The 19,163-nt window shown below is 44.2% G+C and overlaps 1 protein-coding gene across 1 annotated transcript; it reads right to left on the bottom strand.

Annotated features, from left to right (window-relative positions):
* Positions 1 to 2,069: 2,069 nt before the first annotated feature.
* Positions 2,070 to 7,176, bottom strand: lrrtm4l2 (leucine rich repeat transmembrane neuronal 4 like 2). Its single transcript, XM_055050936.1, has 2 exons — positions 6,878 to 7,176; positions 2,070 to 6,473 (listed from the first exon to the last, which is right to left on the bottom strand). Exons 1-2 carry the CDS (start codon positions 6,885 to 6,887, stop codon positions 4,840 to 4,842), a joined length of 1,644 nt encoding a protein of 547 aa, XP_054906911.1. The 5' UTR covers positions 6,888 to 7,176; the 3' UTR covers positions 2,070 to 4,839.
* Between the last annotated feature and the right edge of the window lie 11,987 nt (positions 7,177 to 19,163).

Here is a 19,163-nt window from a genome sequence, read left to right as displayed (position 1 = left end):
GCATGCCTCTCGCCCTGCCAGCTCGGAGCATAAAGAAAGCCTGAGTCATGTTTAAACGTGGACTGTGGGAGACCATAAATCCTTATCGGAACAACCTTTGACCGCTCAGAAACTCCAGGCGTGCGGCGCAGGAGGCCTGTGAGCCGTCGACGCAGCCGATAAGGAGCCGAACGCTTGTCTACAGCCGAGAGCCGTACGAGACGCTCACGACGGCACGCTTCTTTTCCTCTACTCGGCTGCAGTGGGCGCGGACAACTTTGTTTCCAGCCCTGGCAAAGACGTCCGAGTTTCAAAAATATAAACAAAAAAGTGTTTTATTATATCTGCATCAACTTACTCTGAGCAATGTATGTTGGAAATAATTGTTTTTCATGGTGGGATAGTTTGTGGCCACTTAGATAAGGGAGCATTGAGTCTTGACTTGCAACATTTCACAACGTTAACCAGACGGATTGTTCTGCCATCTCTCCAGATCAACCTGGACTTTTCTCTTATGTTCTCATCAGCTTACTCCACTCGTTTTCTGTAGGATTAATAACTGGGGACTGAGACGGCTGTAGAAGTAAGTTTTGGATCATTATCCATCTGAGGACAATTTGGAGAGACAACAGTCGTGTTTTTGGACTTTGGGAGGAAGCTGGAGTACCTGGAGAGAACCCACGCATTGCACAGGGAGGACATGCAAACTCCATGCAGAGAGACATGCATGGGATTCAAACCCACGACCTATTTGCTGCATGACAACGGTGCTACTGACTGCGCAGCCATTAAGTCCCAATACATATTTTGTTAAGAGTTCATCAGGTTTTTGTTTCAAGTCCTCTGCTATTTCAACAAATTACTTTCAAGCGATTTGAGAGGACATCTTTGGGAGAGGAAAAAAGGCCGACAGCGTCGTAGATTTTCTACCAAATGTTTCATCTGCTCATTCTTGGGTTGGTTTCATAACCCGAGCAGAGCGTTCGTCGCCATCCATCGTCCTGACAAAAATTAAGCGAAACTCGCCTGGAGATCTACAGACTCTACCTGCTGACTCTGATGTTAGTACGATGTGAAAAGTCGGGGCTCTTTTCCTAGAAGACCCATTGGCATTTAGATCGTGACTAATGGTTGTCATGGACACGTGGTGCCCACCCTTCGTCATTTCTCCATCAGTGAGCAGCGGACATTTCTTTTCCACCTTCACACCCTCATTTTCCCTACCGGGGAAGATAACTACGCTTTGCTTTTCAAGGAATTGATGCCATTTTCGTGTCACATTTATGCAGCAGGGAAAGTAGAAATTCATTATAAAAAAATGCTTCACTTGATTAATTTTCAAGGGATTGTTAGGGGTAGCAGCTGAGCCATCGGTAGCTTTAACAAAGTAAACACTGACGTTATAGAATATTGCTTTCCCTAATCAATAAATGGCCTCGAGGTAAAAGTTAGATTTTATTCTAGTTTCTGCATCTGCAATGGGTCTTAACTCATCTTTACAATTTGCTGCCAACGCATACGTCCAAGTCAATAGAGTAGAACCAGCCCTCGCACCCTTCATGTCATGTTCCCCGCTCTAAATGAGCGAGTAATTGAAGCGGGGAGAAAAGGTCGCAGCCAGGTGGACGATAACTAAATTACAGCTGACCCGTCTCGACCTCGGCCGCGCCGCCTCCGCTCTCTCCACCTTCCTGCATCCGAATCGGTTTCATGTCGTCCCACAGAACAAAAAAACAAAACAAAACAAAGAAAGGCATCTGCTCCTTAAGCTGCTCTGGCTCTGAAAGCAGAACCTAAAAGTGTAAACCTGCTCATTTCCAGGCTCCCCAAGGTGGGGCGCGCAATCCACTTCCGTCGGGGGGATTTAGGAGAACCGGAGGAGCTCGCGGGAGAAAAGCAGCGACAGGAGGCGCGTGGGACCACGGCAGGCGCCTGCGAAGCGCAACCGAAATGCGTGACGTTCAGGCAAAAACGAGCGGATTAAGAGGCTTTTCTTTCTTTCCACACAGTGGCTCTTATAAGTGTGCATACCTCTTGTTAAGTTTTGTCTTCATGTAAAAGAAAAAAACACCAAAAGACACCATGATGAATAGATTTAAAACTATTCTCACCTTTTAATGCGACATTAGCTTTGTACACTGGATCATAAAAACGAAGCAATCGGGTCGGGTGAGGGTTTGGTGCGTAAAACGTTTTGAAAAGCAGGAGGAACCCGGTTACATAATAGTGAACACGCTTAAAGCGACGCTTTGTGGAAGCACCTTTTCATTCAATTTCAGCTTGCAGACTGCTGTCTCAGCACTCTACATCTTCTGCTGCTAATATTTGCCCAGATGCTCTGTTATATTTAGTCCGGCGCTCTGCCTCCGCCATTCTGGACCATTAATCTTCTGCTGGTGAAGCCAGTGTTTTCGTACACGTGTTTGGGCTCATTTTGATGGGGAGACGTGAGAGCTCTCTGCGCCAAAATAGACCCAAAACCTCCAGAAAAGTAACACCACAGCATGACGCTGCCACCACCATGCTTCATTGTGGGGAGGGTATGTTTTTGTTTCGTTTTTTTGGCGAAAGGTTCAAGTTTGGGTTCACTCCACCGTTACTCGTTTTACCAGAACATTTGGAGAGATTTTAAGCAGGCCAACATATTTTCTTTTGTCTATCAGCCATACTTAATCACACAAATAGAAATGTTAGTTTTCACTCAAGCATTTTAACTTACTTTTGCTTTTGCAGCTTTGTTTGCAGCTTAGTCATCTGCTGCGGTGTTGTGAGAAGTCGGTGAATGATGTCATAGCGATATGACAAAAGTACACATATGAAGTATCAGTAAACACAGGCTTAACCAAACAGTGTCAACGTCTTCCTGATTCTGGTTCAAGCACGTATGAAACCTGGATAAACTATTTAGCAACTAGAAACAAACCAATTGAATATTTCAGTGGCGACAACAAGGTTATATACAAAGTTTTATTTCTTACAAGTTAGTTGAGGAATTTGAACATAAGGTTTCGTGGTTGAGCCACACGTCTTAGAAAATGAAACTTTTTTTGTTTTCATCAGGGATTTTCAGCCACAAAGTTGAGAAAGAAATGGAGAACACAGGAGAGAGAACAGAACGGGAGGCAGATGGCGAATGACCCGGGTAGAGACATTTTTCCGAGACCTAACATCTTATGATGATTTTATTCATTCATTTGTTATTTTTGCAAATTACAATTAAATTTGAAGGCTATGAGAGGCTTCTAGACAACAAAACAATTTGTTTTTATAAGTGGCGGGTTAAGGCACTACTGCAGTACAGCAGTACAACCAGAACGCAACAGGAAGTCCTGTGACCCTGCTGTTGTTTTATTGAATGTGTCACTTATTTTGCAATTAATCTCCTAGATTGTTGATGAGTTTATTCAGTGGACTGTGGCATGCAAACATTGTGGTGTAATTTTTGGTGCCTTCGCACAACGAGATCCGTTCGATCCTCTGTGACCTCTCTCTCTCTCTGTCTCTCTCTCTTTCTCTCTCTCCAGCTAACAGGGACAAACCAGCAAACATCAGCAAAAACCCGACCAGGACAGATGGACGTCCTCTCAATTTCCTCTGATTCATAACAACATAAAGATGATGTGAGTCTTCATGCTGAGATGAAACCAAAAGGTGCATATTAGTTTGATGGTGCACAAACTTATGCAACCGGGCTCCTGCGCTTTGCTCTTTGTTATATTTTTCCTCTGTTCCTTCAGTCGAACTGACGTGTCAAATTAAAGGTTTCGCCTCGTGAAATGGGCGATTTAACCAGAGTGTGCACACTTCTGTCATAAATTTGCAAAATACAGACTTTTTTCTGTCTTGTGATTTCTTTTTTTTCTTGTTTGTTTGTTTTCCTCCCATCGACCGTCAGTGTTTCTTGTAATTTGTACAGTCAAAAACACACATATTAGTATATCTTTACACAAACAATGCATAAATATAATGACAGCAATAATAAATACAAAACCTGATATGAAAATTAACGCTGTAACTCGTCTCGCACTCACTCACACACGCACACACACACACAGTCATCCAAGGCCTTAAACAGACCTGACACATTTGTACGTCTCAGTCCTGAGGTTAGTCTCATGAGCTTTAAATATCCCTCATTTGGGTCGATTGCGACGATACAAACGGAAAACGTACATATTTTCTTTTATCCGTTCAGACAGATCATCTCCCATGGAAGAGAAGCATCTTTAATAAGGAGAGTGGCTTCATGCAAATGATGCTCTCTTTGTGATTGCCCCCAACCCCCATCGCACACACACACACGCACGCACACACACACACACGCTGGGTACGGCTGCTGCTGCTGAGCCCGTCTGCCAACTGTGAGACAACTCAACCGGACTAATGCTATCTGTGAGAAGAAGGTGTAGATCTGTTACTCGTCTGACCAGATGGCATCAGGACGCACTCGCACACGTACAAACTCACAGAGCGCACATGTCCTAAATGCTTTATGAGCTACATGAATGAGAAAGTAAAAACAGTGGCTTTGTAGGTTCACAAGAGTATGCTCCAACTGAGAACAAGGTCAGTCTCTCTGCAGAGCCCGTTTGCACAGCAGCAGATGTCCCATCGTGGGTTTGGACCGTACACAGCTAATCCCACCACTCCCTCCGTGTCGGTCGGGGCGATAATTAGCTCCAAATGTATCTTCCCATTCAATTCATCCTCTCTGCGCACATGGTTGTGGCAAAAGCCTCAAGTGTTTCCTTCAGCGCTGCAGACTATCTGCTCGCATCAGAGATAAAGCCTCCTTATCCTCCAACAGAGAGAAAAACATAAAAATCCATTTATCTCTGCTCGGAAACGAGACCGCGTGCCTCACACCTCGCACTCTATGGATCCTGAAATGGTGCACGTGCACGGCCTGTTTTCATTCACCAGCGAGTCCAGCGCCTCCGAGTTGGAGTGGTAAGTCAGGTAGTATTCCTGCAGCTGAGAGTTCAGGTCCTGTTCCTGCTTGCGGGCCTTTTTCCTGCGCTTATGGTTGACTGAGTGCTCCTGCAGCTGCCTCATGGTGTTGGGGTAGCGCCTCCACGAGACGTAAATAACCAGCAGGATCAATGCCACTGACAGGAACAGGGCTACGCTGCCTGCAATGATTTTATGGAAAGCCATATGTTCAAACTGCAGCTCTGGGATAAATGACGTAGGGGTCTGTGGAGAGTAGGGGGGTGTAGAGCTCAGGGTGCTGCTGGTGGTGGTGGGATCCGCCATCTTTATGTGTGTCCCGGCAGGGCTCAGAGGAGATGGGGTAGATTTCTGTGGCGGCGCTGATGGACGAGTCAGGGCCGGGGCTCCGGTGGCCGCCGGCCAAACCGTGACGCTCACGGCTTGGGTGGAGGTTAGAATGACCACGGTTGTGGTCGAGAACATGTTGGCGGCGTCGGCGCATATCGAGCGGTTCCTCACCACGTCCACCACCCTTTCGCCCTGCGTGGCCTTGGGGCCGCTGCAAATCATGTTGATGTCTTTGGGGTCCCTGAAAGTCCGGAGCCACCCCATGAGGGGGCAGATGCTGGGGCTGCAGTCCCAGGCGTTGCCCGCCAGGCTGATTGTGGTCAGGGCGGTCCACGCCTCCACCACCTCCACGGAAACGCTGCTCAGCTTGTTAGTTTCCAGGTTAAGCGTCTGCAAGCTCGGCATGCAGCGGAAGACGTCCGGCTCCAGAGTTTGGATTTCGTTCCCGGAAAGATCGAGCTTCTGCAGTTTCGGCCAGGTCCAAGGAACCCCTTGGCTTATCGACCGAATCCGGTTCCACGCCAGGTAGAGCGCCTGGAGGTTGGTAAGGCGTGGGAAAATGTAGAAATTAATCCGGGAGAATTGATTGTGCTCCAAATGTAGCTCTCGCAGCTTGAAGAGCCCCAAAAACGTGGTGCGAGTGAGGCTGCGCAAGCGGTTGTAACCCAAGTCCAAGAACTCCAAGCTGCGGCATTCCAGAAACGTGCGAATGAGGATCTGCTTCAGCCCGTTAGATCTGAGGTGCAGATTCTGCAGCTTGCGCAGCCCGTAGAAATAGCCTGGCTGCAGAGACTGCAGCTGATTATAGGAAAGGTCCAGATTTCTCAGGTTTGGTATGGCACTGAACGTGTTGTTGTGCAGAAGGCTCAGCTTGTTGGAGCTCAGGATCAGCTCCTTCAGCCTGCGCACGCCGTGGAAGGCTAAGGCGTCGATGCTGTGGATGGAGTTGTGGTCCAAGTAAAGCCAGATGAGCTGATTGAGCTGGGCGAACTGGTACGGCAGCAGAACCAGCAGGTTGTTATAGCGCAGAGACAAACCCTGGCACCCCGTCGTGATGTTTATCGGAATGTCTTGGAAGATGCCGGACTCGCAATAAACAATCTTTCCTTCGCAGCGACAACTCGCGGGGCACATCCTCTCCCCCTCGCTGAGCAGCAGCAGAGCAGCTGCCTGCAGAAGAAGACAAGATAACCTCCAGTCCAACATCACAGAACCTGTTGGGGGTAGAGTGGGGCACAGGCAATCAAAGGGATGACTCAGTTTCTGAAAATGCATGCAACAACATGGATTGAATGAGTAAAGGTAGGACTTTCATGTCCTCAAACAGTGGATAACAGCTTGAGGTCTGTCTCTTGAGACCAGCTTCATCAAGAAACGTTCACAGGTACTTTTACTATTTACAGATGCACATGAAGACAAGTTAGTTGTAGTTTTGATTAAGCAAACGGGTACATTTAAAAACCAGTTTTTCTGGCAGAAATACTGGCAACGAATAGAGACAGACTCATTATAGTGGGAATCTTTCAGTTGAAGCTGATCACAGCTGTCGTCCTGGCTACAAGGAGACTGAAGAGACAGAAACTGTGTCACTAAAACAGTGAAGAACTGAATGACTTACCCATTATCATTGAATAAAGGAGTAATCCTCCGGGGGAAGGAGAGGAGGGGGAAAAATGGATTAGGAGCGTTTTTTTTAAACTGTCAGTCTGCGCAGCTGCAGGCGTCGGTCCGCATCCTGAGCGCCTGCACTCGGGTGGCAGACGCAAGTTTCCCCGCAGCGGTCAGAGCCGCGCCGGGTCCTGTGGGTGACGCTTCAGAAAAGGGGGACGCTGTCTCACTTGGCTCAGAGTTGGACCCGCCGCCGCCGCTCCACTTCAGTCTGCTGTGCTCACTGTTACCCATTTGAGCGCCAGTGGACTGATGCACATCACCCCCTCCTTCTCCTCTCTGCGCTCTCTTTCCCTCCTGCCTCTCTTTACCTCTCTCCTTTCTCAGAGGCGTAGGCGTCCTCGAGAACGTAAGGTTGCAAATGATGGGTTTCTGCCGTGGAAAATCCTGCCGTTAACTGATTGTTGCCAGGAGTGTTTGTCAGTTTCATTTGACTGCTGCTGGTGTTTTTAGGGGTGTTGAGTTTAAATGTGGACCGTGCCCTTTGGCATGAAGGGTGAAATAAAACAGTTTTCATTTCTGAATCTTAACAGATTTAGTTCATTTTTCTGACGTTTCCGAGAAGGTCTGGGGCTGGATTGAATCAAAAGAGCAGTATTATGTGAGATTGACTTTTTTTTTAAAGCTTTCTATCATGTTATAATATTATTCCTTCATCGTAAACATACCTGGAGTGTTGCCTCGATTCCGTCATGTACATTAATCTGCCATAGACACCATTCAGCTGTGCAAAACGCCTGGGTTGACCTAGCTCCACCCTGAAGGACAAAGCTCCTCCTTGAAGCTGCAGTTTCCAAGCTTCCACCTCACAGAGCTGCACTTCATCTTCTACTCCCCTCCTCAGCTCCTTCAGACTAGCCAGCAGCAATTAGCAAACACCTGGTACAGGCTACTTCTCAGTGCAATGCTGATAGAAATATTGTGAAATAAGAGGAGCAATGTTGTGATGACTTCCTCTAGGCAGAGTTTCAGAAAGAGCAGGAGCTTCTTAAAGAGACAGAGACACAATTTCAAGGCATTAAAATACAAAGTACTATTCAATTTAAGACACATTTGATATTGCACTTTAATAAAAAAAAAAAAAACTGAAGGTAACATAGTTACTTCGTTGTGCCACAAAATGTGGCTGGAAAACACGTACTACTGCCCCTTTAAAATAAGTGACCCAGATTGATTGACCAGGCTGAAAAGGGCCTCATCATTCTTCACAGATCGCCATTTTCAACAAAATAAACACAACTGGTTGAAGCAAATGTATTTTGTAAAGAGGTATAGAATAGAATAGAACAATACACACACACACACTCGTATGTTAGAGCAGCTTAGCGTATTTAGCTAACCTAACAGTTAGTCAAAAATAAAGAATGCAGAAATTTGTGCAAGAAACATCTGCTGACATTAAAAAAAAATATATATATATATATATATATATTTATGTATTTAGTGTGTTGTGGTCAGTGTCAGGTGGAGGAACCAACATTTTTAGAGAATATGACATATTGGCTATTAAAACTATATCAGTTAGCACCAATGTTAGCTTCCCTCTCCACATCTTCATCTGAATACAACCGAGGACGCTGGTTTAGTCGGCCATTACACACGCTTGTCCCGCCTCGCAGAGTGAGGCCCATATATTTATTTGTGCAGTGAATGAATCAGCACAGTTAAACTCTGTCTCAGTTTAGCAACAGCTCTAATGCTAATGCTAATTCTGGTGAAAAGTTACACTTTTCCCAGTGTTTGTGGGTTATCTCGGTGTTCTCCGGTCTCCCATAAAACGTGTTGGCTCAGCTCATTTCCACATGTCCCTTAGGAGTGGGGACATGCTTGTCTTTTCCGTCCATTGACAGGGATGTCTTCAACTATCAAAGCAGCGTTGAGAGTCAAGCAACATAACAGTAGAGAAGCTATAAAAAAAATAAATTAAAAAAAAGAGAGTGATGCTTTTAAAACCCCTTATAATCTCTGTCACCCTGCTCCCTCTGTGGAAAATCTTTTTTAGAGAAATGCCAGAGAAAAGTGCTGGAGTATATGGAGCATAGAGTCGTGCTTGTTTCTATGTGCCGTGTGTGTGTGTGTGTGTGTGTGTGTGTGTGTGTGGGTGTGTGTGTGTGGGGGGGGTGTGTTTGTGTGTGTGTGTGTGTGTTTGTGTGTGTGTGGGTGTGTGTGTGGGGGTGTGTATGTGTGTGTGTGTGTGTTTCTTTTGCTCCCTGATTGCAAAAAGGACACATTTGGCTGTTTGGACATATTTCTGATGGCAAAAATAGATTCTCGCTGCTTTGAAACTAAATGAGCACCAGCCAGCCCTCTTATTAATTTAGGACTGTTTCAACAGCGAGAAAGCTACGAGAAGCAAGTCTGGCTTTCCACTCGAACAAATAGCCTGACTAATTACCCAAATAATGTGGTCTTGTTATACTTGTGCGGTTCTAAGAGGTGCAGCGCTCCAATTTCTTATTTTTGCTTTGAGTCACGCATTAAAATAGCAGTAAACAAAGCAATAAAAGCCATTGTAATCATAATAATAAACACGCCACAATATTTCCAGGAGCAGAAGGGATAATTGCTGCTTTTAGTTTCCAAATGAAATGAATTATATCCTTCAATAAATTTCCATTTAAGATTTTATTTTGGGGGTCGGGGGGAGTAGGATTAGTCTCTCATTTACAATATATGCGTGGGCATATGTTAAAATTTTAATTATCTGTATTTAACTCAAATATTGTTATATATTACTCTTCAACCTTCACTTTGGACCTTGGACTAGGTTGATCCACAGCGTTCCACTCCGAGACTCCAGGGAGGACTTCATATCCAGTCTCCTTTTTTAACAGAAGAAGAAGAAAAGCCGCACAAAGAAAAGCATACAGTGATTTTTCAACAGAAAACCAATGCTGTTTTATGTTCTTGTTGTTCCCAAAAGCTATATGCTATATTATTCAACTGGAGGGGTGGGGGTGAGGGGGTGGAGAGGTAGTAGATCTTTTCTGACTCTATTTCACAAAAAAACACAAGGAGCACAATTTCATTGCTTTTATTTATTCATTTATTATTTTTTTCCTTCAACCATCATTTTCTTTATTTGCTGTGTGTTTGGTTTCATTCTTGGACAGAGAAAATGATCCTCACTCTCAGTGTGAGAATAAGCTCCAGATGTCTGCAGGGAGCGTTCGAATTCCTGGCTGCCACATTAATATTTATGCCATGTAGTGCATTGGACTGGGAAGTATCAATTAGGTACTAACATTAAAATACTAGTCACATTAAGTCTTTTTTTTTTTTGCATCAAAAACCTAACCCTGAGCCCTGGATCGGACCAATCACCCCACCTTGACCAAAGGTCAGCTAGATGACACAACTTGGGTGGTTTGAAACCTCAGCAGTTTTGCGAGTGGACACACTGAGCATCCATGATGATGATGATGATGACAGCTAAAATAGGTGGTAGCAGACTCTAAATTCACGGCTCATTTCTCCGTTACCAGTCATTCTGCGCTGATAATTAACACTTGTTGCACCTATTAGAGTGGTGTCAAAGCCTAATTATGCAAGCAGGCCCGTCTGATGGAGACAAGCAGTTCGCACCTCTGTCTGTCTGTGACGCGGCGCCGTGAGATCACGCTCCAAACAGTATTTAAAGCACCAGCCTGAATTCACAGAACGCATCAGACTCCACCGCCAGCAGACAGAGATGGTTCCCATCATTCACACTTTGCTCACCCTGATTCAAAGCAGACTGTTGCTGTTTCCAAGCCCAACAATGTGGTAACAGCGACCCCCTGTGCTCACAATGTGAAATTACTTGTTGTTTTTTATTTGTTTGTTTTGTGTTTTTCTTTTGAACTGGTGATGCTGAGCCACAACTCCGTGACCTCAGAAATGTCAAAGCAGAAAACATCCAGGTTGGTTTTGGCTTGAGGATTTCATCGTGATGGATTTGATGGTTTGAGGTGGAGAGAGAGAGAGAGGAAATGAGAGGCAGGGGTTGCTCTGAACGTACACTGAACGTAACGAAGAGGTGAGTTTGCCTCTGCTCCCTGGAGCATCTCGGCAGGAGAGGATGCGAGAGATGCGAGACGAGCCCTTTCGTTCCTTCAGGGCCTCTCATAGGCGTACACAGGCGTAATGTCAAACTAAATCCGCTCTTCAAAGGGGTGGGGGAGCAGGCTCACACGTGTCTGAGGGGCTCACATGCCATTCAAACTTCTGCGCGTTCCAGAGAGGAAGAGAGGAGGCGGGTGGAGGCGTTGCTCTGAGTCGGTGCTTCGTTGGGAGGATCCGTGCTGGTCACAGCTCAGAGATTGGGAGGGCGTGCGTCGCGTTCATCCTCTTGTCAGGCGTCGGGTCTACAAACACAGTATCAGCTGGAGAGCATGTTGAGTATGAAGACTGGAAACGAGACTCCTTGCGTCCGCAGGCTGTCAAAAGCAGACAAAGTGAGCGTTTTCGTGGATGACAACTGCTATCGTTTGCAGCCAAACGCAGGTGACAAACCCATCAGCTTCTGTGTGCTTCCCTTAAAAAACAACTAACAGACAAAAAAAAAAAAAATTGCCAACGCCTATTACTTGTTCATTTTAGATCCACTTCGGGCCTAAAATGTACACCTGCAAAGCATGATATCATGTCTGCTGATGGGGGAAGTGAGTGATGCTGATTATATCTTTATTATGGCTTCTGATGGAGGGCGAGATCTGCACTGCTACTAGAAAGTGTTTACCCACTTACAGACTTCTTCTCTTTGAGTTTTCTTTTCTTTTCAAACTTCATCAGACTTATTTATATATCAGGCAACAATTACATCAGTGTAGTCAAATCTTTTTAGCTCTATTCGCGGTGGGGTTTTTATTTTTGGCCCACTCTTCTTTGTGGAATTGTTTTCTGCGTTTTCAGGTGTGAGCGCCACGTTTAAGGTCGTCTGATTAGCCAGCTCCTCAGTTGTGTTTGTTGCCTTTAGTCGGTTACTGGTGTGCTTCAGATCAGCCGCTGTCAAGATTTTCCAGTAGAGAGCAGAATTTATCGGGCCGCCGTCAATCACAACGGGTCGTCTTGCAGCACAGCAGCAGCAAACCGTCGCTCTGCCACCTCCAGGCTTGACTGTTGGTGTGATGCTCTTTACTGAAATGCATCGCAGGATGCAAACAAGACACATGCTGCTGGACAATGATTTGTCCAAGTAACTACAAGTAACGATGTTGTTGTTGTTTTGAGCTCATTTCTATGTAATATATTGTTGGAATGCGTTAACTTGTCTTTGAATTATTTTGTGTTTTGTGGTCAACTTTGATTCGATAAATAACAACAATCTCAGAAATCATCTTTTAAGAGTAAGGTGTGTTATTCTGAATGATGAAAAGGACGAGGTGTTTTCCAGATGGCGGTAAAACGTAACTGTGATTAAAGAGGCTCAAGGACGAACTGAGCCTCTCTGTTAGGCTGGAGCAGAGAAGAAAACGAGAGAAAATATGCTGCAGCTTCTGGGAAACTGAATGAAGGATGGATTCAGCCATGGAAATCCCGCCTTAATCTGCTGTCTGGGCTTTGTGTGAAAGAGCCCTCTGACCCGTCTCTTATAGGGAATATATGGTGCAACGAGAAGAGGAGAGTCGGATCACCAACGCATGTTGCCTCGACTTTCCCATCAGCGAAATAAAAGTGTGTTTAAAAGAAGAGAATCGCGATGAACCCCAATACTGATTTAGTTTTCCTGGCCACTCCGAGGATTCAAAAGGTTTACTGACGTATGGGGGGGTCACAAGGTGTAAAAATTTTGATTTTTGATTCAAATTACATGAGGTTTGCAGGGGACTGAACCAATCTGTTCATCTTTTTTTTTAGTTGCAATTCAGGCTCTTCATTTACAGATTTAAAATAAAAAAAAACATATAAAAATTGTTTGTCAGTTTTATTGTCTGAGAATAGCTGGGCAACACCGACGCTCCTGAGGTCCAGAGGTCATCCTGCAAACTTGCAGTGTGTTTATATTCAAGTTATTAGAGAAATCGGAGACACGGGACGATCTTTTATTTTAAAAAATTAGCATGAACCCACAACAACAGCAAAAAGAGCCCTCAACTCTTGAATGTGCTCCTTTTTTTTTAGCTATCGCCTTTTTTTGTTTACAAAATAACAAAATGTTAAAACCACAAACGCAAGCAAGAAAACTCATGAAAAAAAAGGGGGGCATCCGAGTCACAGACGGTAAAATCTGTCCGTCTGCACGTTATGGACTTTCTCCCGGCGATTGGGAACTTTTGACGAGGATGTTACGAGGGGCATTTCATTTCAATCATTCTCATTAATTCACCTCCATCCACACGGCTCTCCTCTCCCTCCCCCACCTCTCAATCTGTGGAGCTTCATTAAAATTTTATTTGGACCTAAAGTACAAACAAGGCATGAGAGGCCTTAAAAGAACTTGATTACAGATAGTGGGGGAAATAGGAAAATGTGCGGTGTATTAAAAACAAACATTCAGGTTAATGGGAGCCTAGTTTCCACAGACATGGAATATGCATTTGCTGCGTCAATTCGCTCATTTCATGTGGGTTGGTCTCTGTTTCTAACTTACAAGCCGTGCGTAAGGTGGTGCCGGTGATACTTATCGCACAACTATGTGAAAAGTCTGTTGATTCTTTTAAGAAGCAGTTGAAGACTCGTTTATTCGGACTGGTTTTCAACTAGTTTTGCGAGTTTCGATCTCGAATGCGTTCTGTTTTATCTCCTCTTTTACGTTTTTTACTGTAAAGCACTTTGTGGTTTTGTGGACTGTGAAAATGAGCTGCATGAAGACAATTGACCTCCTTAAGTAAAGCAATCTCTTCTTACAATACCATACATGTGTACTGACAGACTGCGAAAGATACAACCTTTGATTTGACTACATTTATTGAGTGAGGAAAAATTTTAATTTTTTTTGTAATTGCCAATTTTATTCAAGCTTTGTGTGTTGCGTTTGGAAGAACGGCTGCTTCCTTCCTGCGATGAACTTTTCACCGTTTTTAGCCGGCAAAACAATTAGATTACTTAATAAAATAAACTTCTTGCTGTCATTAAGATAACAGAAATGTGATTAAAAAGTGTAATTGCTACAGCAGAGTTGTCTGCAGGAGCTCCCTCTTTGTCACAATGTTTATGCTGACGCATTTTTCTGTCGGTTTGGCTCCAGAACGGTTTGACGACAGAGATTAGTGTGTGGTTTTTACTCTGAACTGCTGAACTGGATAGATCTCATCATAGCACACAGACAAAACTAGAAGTCTGGAAAACCAATGCACTCAGCTTACAGAAGTAACGCGCTTGCTCTGCGTGTCGTATGAACCGCTTGCTGCTAAATTCTCGCTTCTTTTGTTTTTCAAAAACAGGTCAAACACCTGCGTACGGCTGCTGCTGGATTAACACTTCTCAGAGGCGGCATTAGTAAATGTGCCTGTTTTTTGTGCAGAATTAGAAGCTGGCTGGCGTGCTGTGCAGGTGAGGGTCAGCTCACCCCTTCCAAGGTAACTGCGGAAATTATAAACGGAGAGAAGCTCCCACGCCTTGTTTTCCTACCACCACAGGAACGAGGAGATGCATCAACCACGAGGATGCTGCTTTCAGCTGGTTTAAATATGTCCCTGCTGGAGTACAAGACATAAGTCTGGTTTACCCACACCTTGTGTATCCAGACATTTTCAATTTGCAATTCATTATCCATCAGGAAATAAACACACATACAACTGTGAATGAAAGAGGAAATAAGCGGCTGCCAAAGAAAAACCTTTCTGATGGAAAATATTAGGTTGCAGGTGTTTGACGTAAACCCAGCTGCAATATGGTTATTGGTTATCTCTAAATTGTGCTTTGACCTTGTTTTTAACCACTGATAGAGCGTCTCTTTCTTCTGCTTTTGGCCTTTTGCTGCACTTTAATGTCTGTTTGATGTTTCGATTAGAGTTGAAACGAGAAGTTTGCGTACACCGTAAAAAAAAACAAAAAAAACACGAGGACACAATCACGAGGAAAATACATTGCGGGGGAAATTAAAGAAAGTTAAAGAAATAATTTTGGTAATTCTGTCCCAAAACAAGTGGGAATTTTGTCCAATTTAACGGCATAGAGTGAGACTGAAAGGCATATGTGTGTTTTCATTCGGTGTATCTGTCATTGACAGTGTGTTGGACTTTTCTGAAGCAGAAACAGCAAAGGTCAGAAGGTCATTACTCCAAGATTATATTTAATAAAAGACAAAGGTTTTCCAAACCATCTTTTAATCCTGAATTAACTATTATTCAGCTCATATCAACAGGATATTAGACACAAGCTGGTAACAGTCAGATCCAAATAATCAAAAAAGTTTCTTAAATAGGACACCATGAAGCAGATCTAAAAATATCTTTCTCATTCTGGAAAGGGTCACAAAGTCATCTCTAACGCTTCTGGACTGCAGTAAACCGGAATGAGAGCCACTTTCCACAGACGGAGAAAACACAGATGAACATTCCCAGAAGTGACGGTCGTACCACGATTACTCCAACAGGGACTCATACAGGAGGTCACAAAAGGTTCAGGTCAGGATTCATCAATCGGCTGCAAGAAGAAGGAGAGACTGGCCTAACATGGCGTCCGTGAGACGGTTCCAAGATCAAACCCACCGCTGACCAAAATGGATTAAAGCGATAATCCCACATTTCCACATAAAAGTTTTTTGACCTTTCCCACGATTTGGGAAAACATACTGTGGACCCACAAGGCGAAAATGGAACTTTTAGAAATCTGTGCGATGGTAAATATCCCAAACGCTTGATGTCAGTTGACGAAGCCAAGAGCAGCACAAGCAATTATTAGATTTTAAAGGCCAGTTACTTTTTTTTCTTCTTCTATTTTTTTGCACAGAAACCAGCCAAGGAGCCGTCTGCCAAAATGCATCGTAAAGAGACATTTCGAAGAACCAGTGAGAACAATGATAAATCAACAGCACACATCAAACAACAAAACAAGGTGTACAATTTGATTCACGGTGGAAGCATTGGGGTGAATTAACGCCAGATGTTTTGGGAAAAGCCTGCCTGCAGGGGGGCAAATGTTCAGGAGCTCATTAAAGCTACAGATTTAGAAGTTGAGGTCAGCATGAGTTCAAAGTTGCCTCAGTTTTCTCCCCGAGCAAATTTATTTATTTATTTTTACTGCATATTCATCTGTAAAATTTGTTTTCATGTGATTCATTAGTCACGGAAAAAGCAGACCCCTTGCTCAGTCGGTCACCCACCATAATTGAAGCCGTTTAGTTTTATTCGCGAAGGAAGGTGAACGTGTCACCAGAGTCTCTGCTGAGCTCTGTCCCGGGGCTGACCTGTTTCTGACGACGCTTGAGAAGTTGCTTGTTATTTCCGACATCCGAAACACAAGTATTTATTTACGTCGCCAGGAACAGCATTTCAAGAATTAACAGGGTGAATTGAGGCAGTTCAAGCCAGGACTGCTGTATGAGAAAAATATAGCGTAGTGTGAGAAGAACGCGCCAGACTCAACCCTGCGTGGCGTGTGAATGCCTGATAACCAGAAAAGCTAAACGAAACATGAAAAATGGGTCACACCAGATTTGTTCAACAACATAAATAGAAAGTGATCCGCGACAAGTCAGACACTTACTATAGCTGCACAACTGAGGAGTTGTTAGCACCGCTGTCTCACACCAAGAAGGACCTGGGTTTGAATCCAGGCCAGGAATATCTCGGTGTTGTTTTTCCTGTGCATGCTTGGCTTCTCTCCAAGCACTCTCGTTTCCTCCCGCCATCCAAAAACACGAGCGTTGCGTTAATTGGGCTAGATTGCCCTGAGTTGTGAGTGTGTGCTTAAGCGTGATTTCTATTTTGTGTTACCCTGTGATGGAGTTGTGATCTGTTCAAGGTCTACCTCATCTCTCACTTAGTGGCACCGGCCTGGTGACGGTGCAAGGACGAAGCACGGGCAAGAGAGGGACATGAAACCTTTTTCCTACACGAGAATCAATTTGCATCCATTTCTTTTTTTTTTCATACAATCTTGTGTTAATTAGCGAGTGACGGGGACACCGACCAATAGACATAACGCCATGACCTGCAGAGTCAAAACGACGAGATGTCGAAGGAAACTGTTTCTGTGGTTTTTGAAAAGTAAGTATTCACTAGACATGATGTTATCCTGAACCCATGGACATTTATTCTGTTTCCTGGGAGATGAGTGGGTGACAAGGATTCACTCTAAACAAGTTCACCCCACAGATGCCAAAGATCTCCAGATAAAGTCACTCCGGTAGATTTAGCTTTGCGCTAACCCCACCAGTGGCATGTGCAGCAGTTTCTTTTCACCCTCCCACTCTGCCACCGTGTCACATTTCAGTTTACGAAAACATGCATGACTAATCAATTGCAAGCATCGCCAGACCTTTTGATGGAACAGATTAGAGTGCTGCAGGATGTTAGATTCGGAGCCGAGTTAATGTCGCTGACATGCTCACAGTCACCTTGATGTGGATTTGTGTGTGTTTGTGAGTGAGTGTGTGCAAGAGCAATTTGTGTGTGTGTGTGTCTGTGTGTGTGTGTCTGTGTGTGTGCGTGTGTGTGTGTGTGTGTGGGCGTGTGTGTGTGTGTCTGTGTGTGTGTGCGTGTGTGTGTGTGTGTGTGGGCGTGTGTGTGTGTGTGTGTGTGTGTGTGTGTGTGTGTGTGTAGATTCCTGACCTGCCCTTCAGCCTCAGTTAGTTGATTGATCTAACAATGGAAATTAAATCAGAGATTGGAGCTGAAGTGATGGATGTGTCCGCTTTTGGTCTGGTTTCCTGCAATTTCTCTGCGACACGCTATCTGTGATTTGAGCTCAAATGTTCATTAATGTTCATTACTCGTAATTAATGTGACTCGTTAAGTACAAGGGGGTAAGGGACATATTAGAAATGATGACTTTGACCCCGTCCCGGGCTCCCATTATAAAGCCTTTAGAGAAACTCTTTGTTTTTTGTGTGATACATCTCACCCTCGGCGTACAACAACACGAACTAAACACAGAAATGAAGCGGCAAAAGGCTGGTCATTCATCTACAAGGTGAGCCCACAGACATTAAAGTGTGAAAAAGAAAAAAAAAAACAACATTGTCACATTTTGACAATGTTGTCAATGACAAGTGAGGAATACCTCCAAATATTTAAGCTTGACATCAAATCAGTAGCTAGAATGTCAAAAGCGAAACGCAACAGGATAATAGTAATACCCTAACAAACATAAAAACAGGTCAAATGGGCTAATGTAAACAATCTGGAATGGCCCTGATCTCCTTTGTTCCAACTTTTATGGACTTTATCTTAAAACAAAGCTCCTGAGCTGCAGTCGTTAATGGTGTCCTTGGTGCAACACACCTAATTGCTTCCTCAATATACAATCAAATTCTGCAGAGTCCTGCCAATGACTTCATGACTTTATTCGAGGTTGTTGAGGCAGAGACGTACAAGCAAACAATGTCAATTAATTCTATCATTTCTGATGAGAAAAGTTGTCAAATGATCTGTGCCAGAAGCTGAGAACAATCAAACTCTTGTTCTGTTTAGAAAGTGTCGGTCGCGTGTGGTGTTCAACAGGCTACATTAATCTGTCTTTATCACTAAAATGACGAATACTGCAGGTCTGTGTAACTAACTCTTTTGACTACTTCATTAAAATGAGGTTACAAATTATTTATAGTATAACTATTGCGTAAACATTTTTTTTTAAAAAAATTAAAATTCGTTCTAAGTTAACTCATTTGTATTTCAACTTACAATTTGATTATTGTTATTATTATTTGAAATGTTGAGTTAAAACATTTAGAAGTTACAAACTATTCCTCGCATCTCCTGAAACATTTGATTTTATTTCTCCGCATACATATATAAATAAGGTTGTGATGTGAGCTCTTTGTGCAGACGTCCGTTCTGAAGCGAAGCTTCCCGACCATCTACATGCAGGGCGAACAGTGTTCCCAGTCGCCCGGCTTTAATTAATATGCAGGCTGTGCTCGCGGGAACAATGAGGAACCAGTTCGGGTGCGGGCTGCGCAGTGTCACTCGGCGGCCAGGAGAGGGCGTCTCGCGTCCTGAGAACGGGAGCAGCAGCCAACCAGCATCCTCCGTCCTCCTTCTTCCACACGCCGGAACATCGTTCCTGTTGCTATTTATTCTCGGTGTCACGACCAACGCGTCTAATCCACAAAGCCGCCTGCACCTTCCTCTTTCTTCTGTCCCCCCCCC

The sequence above is a fragment of the Poeciliopsis prolifica genome, unplaced genomic scaffold (genome assembly GCF_027474105.1).
Source record: "Poeciliopsis prolifica strain line A6 unplaced genomic scaffold, Auburn_PproV2 SCAFFOLD031, whole genome shotgun sequence".
In the NCBI taxonomy this organism is placed as follows: domain Eukaryota; kingdom Metazoa; phylum Chordata; class Actinopteri; order Cyprinodontiformes; family Poeciliidae; genus Poeciliopsis; species Poeciliopsis prolifica.
Note: the sequence above shows the minus strand (reverse complement) of the source record. Positions and strands in the feature narration are given on the sequence as shown.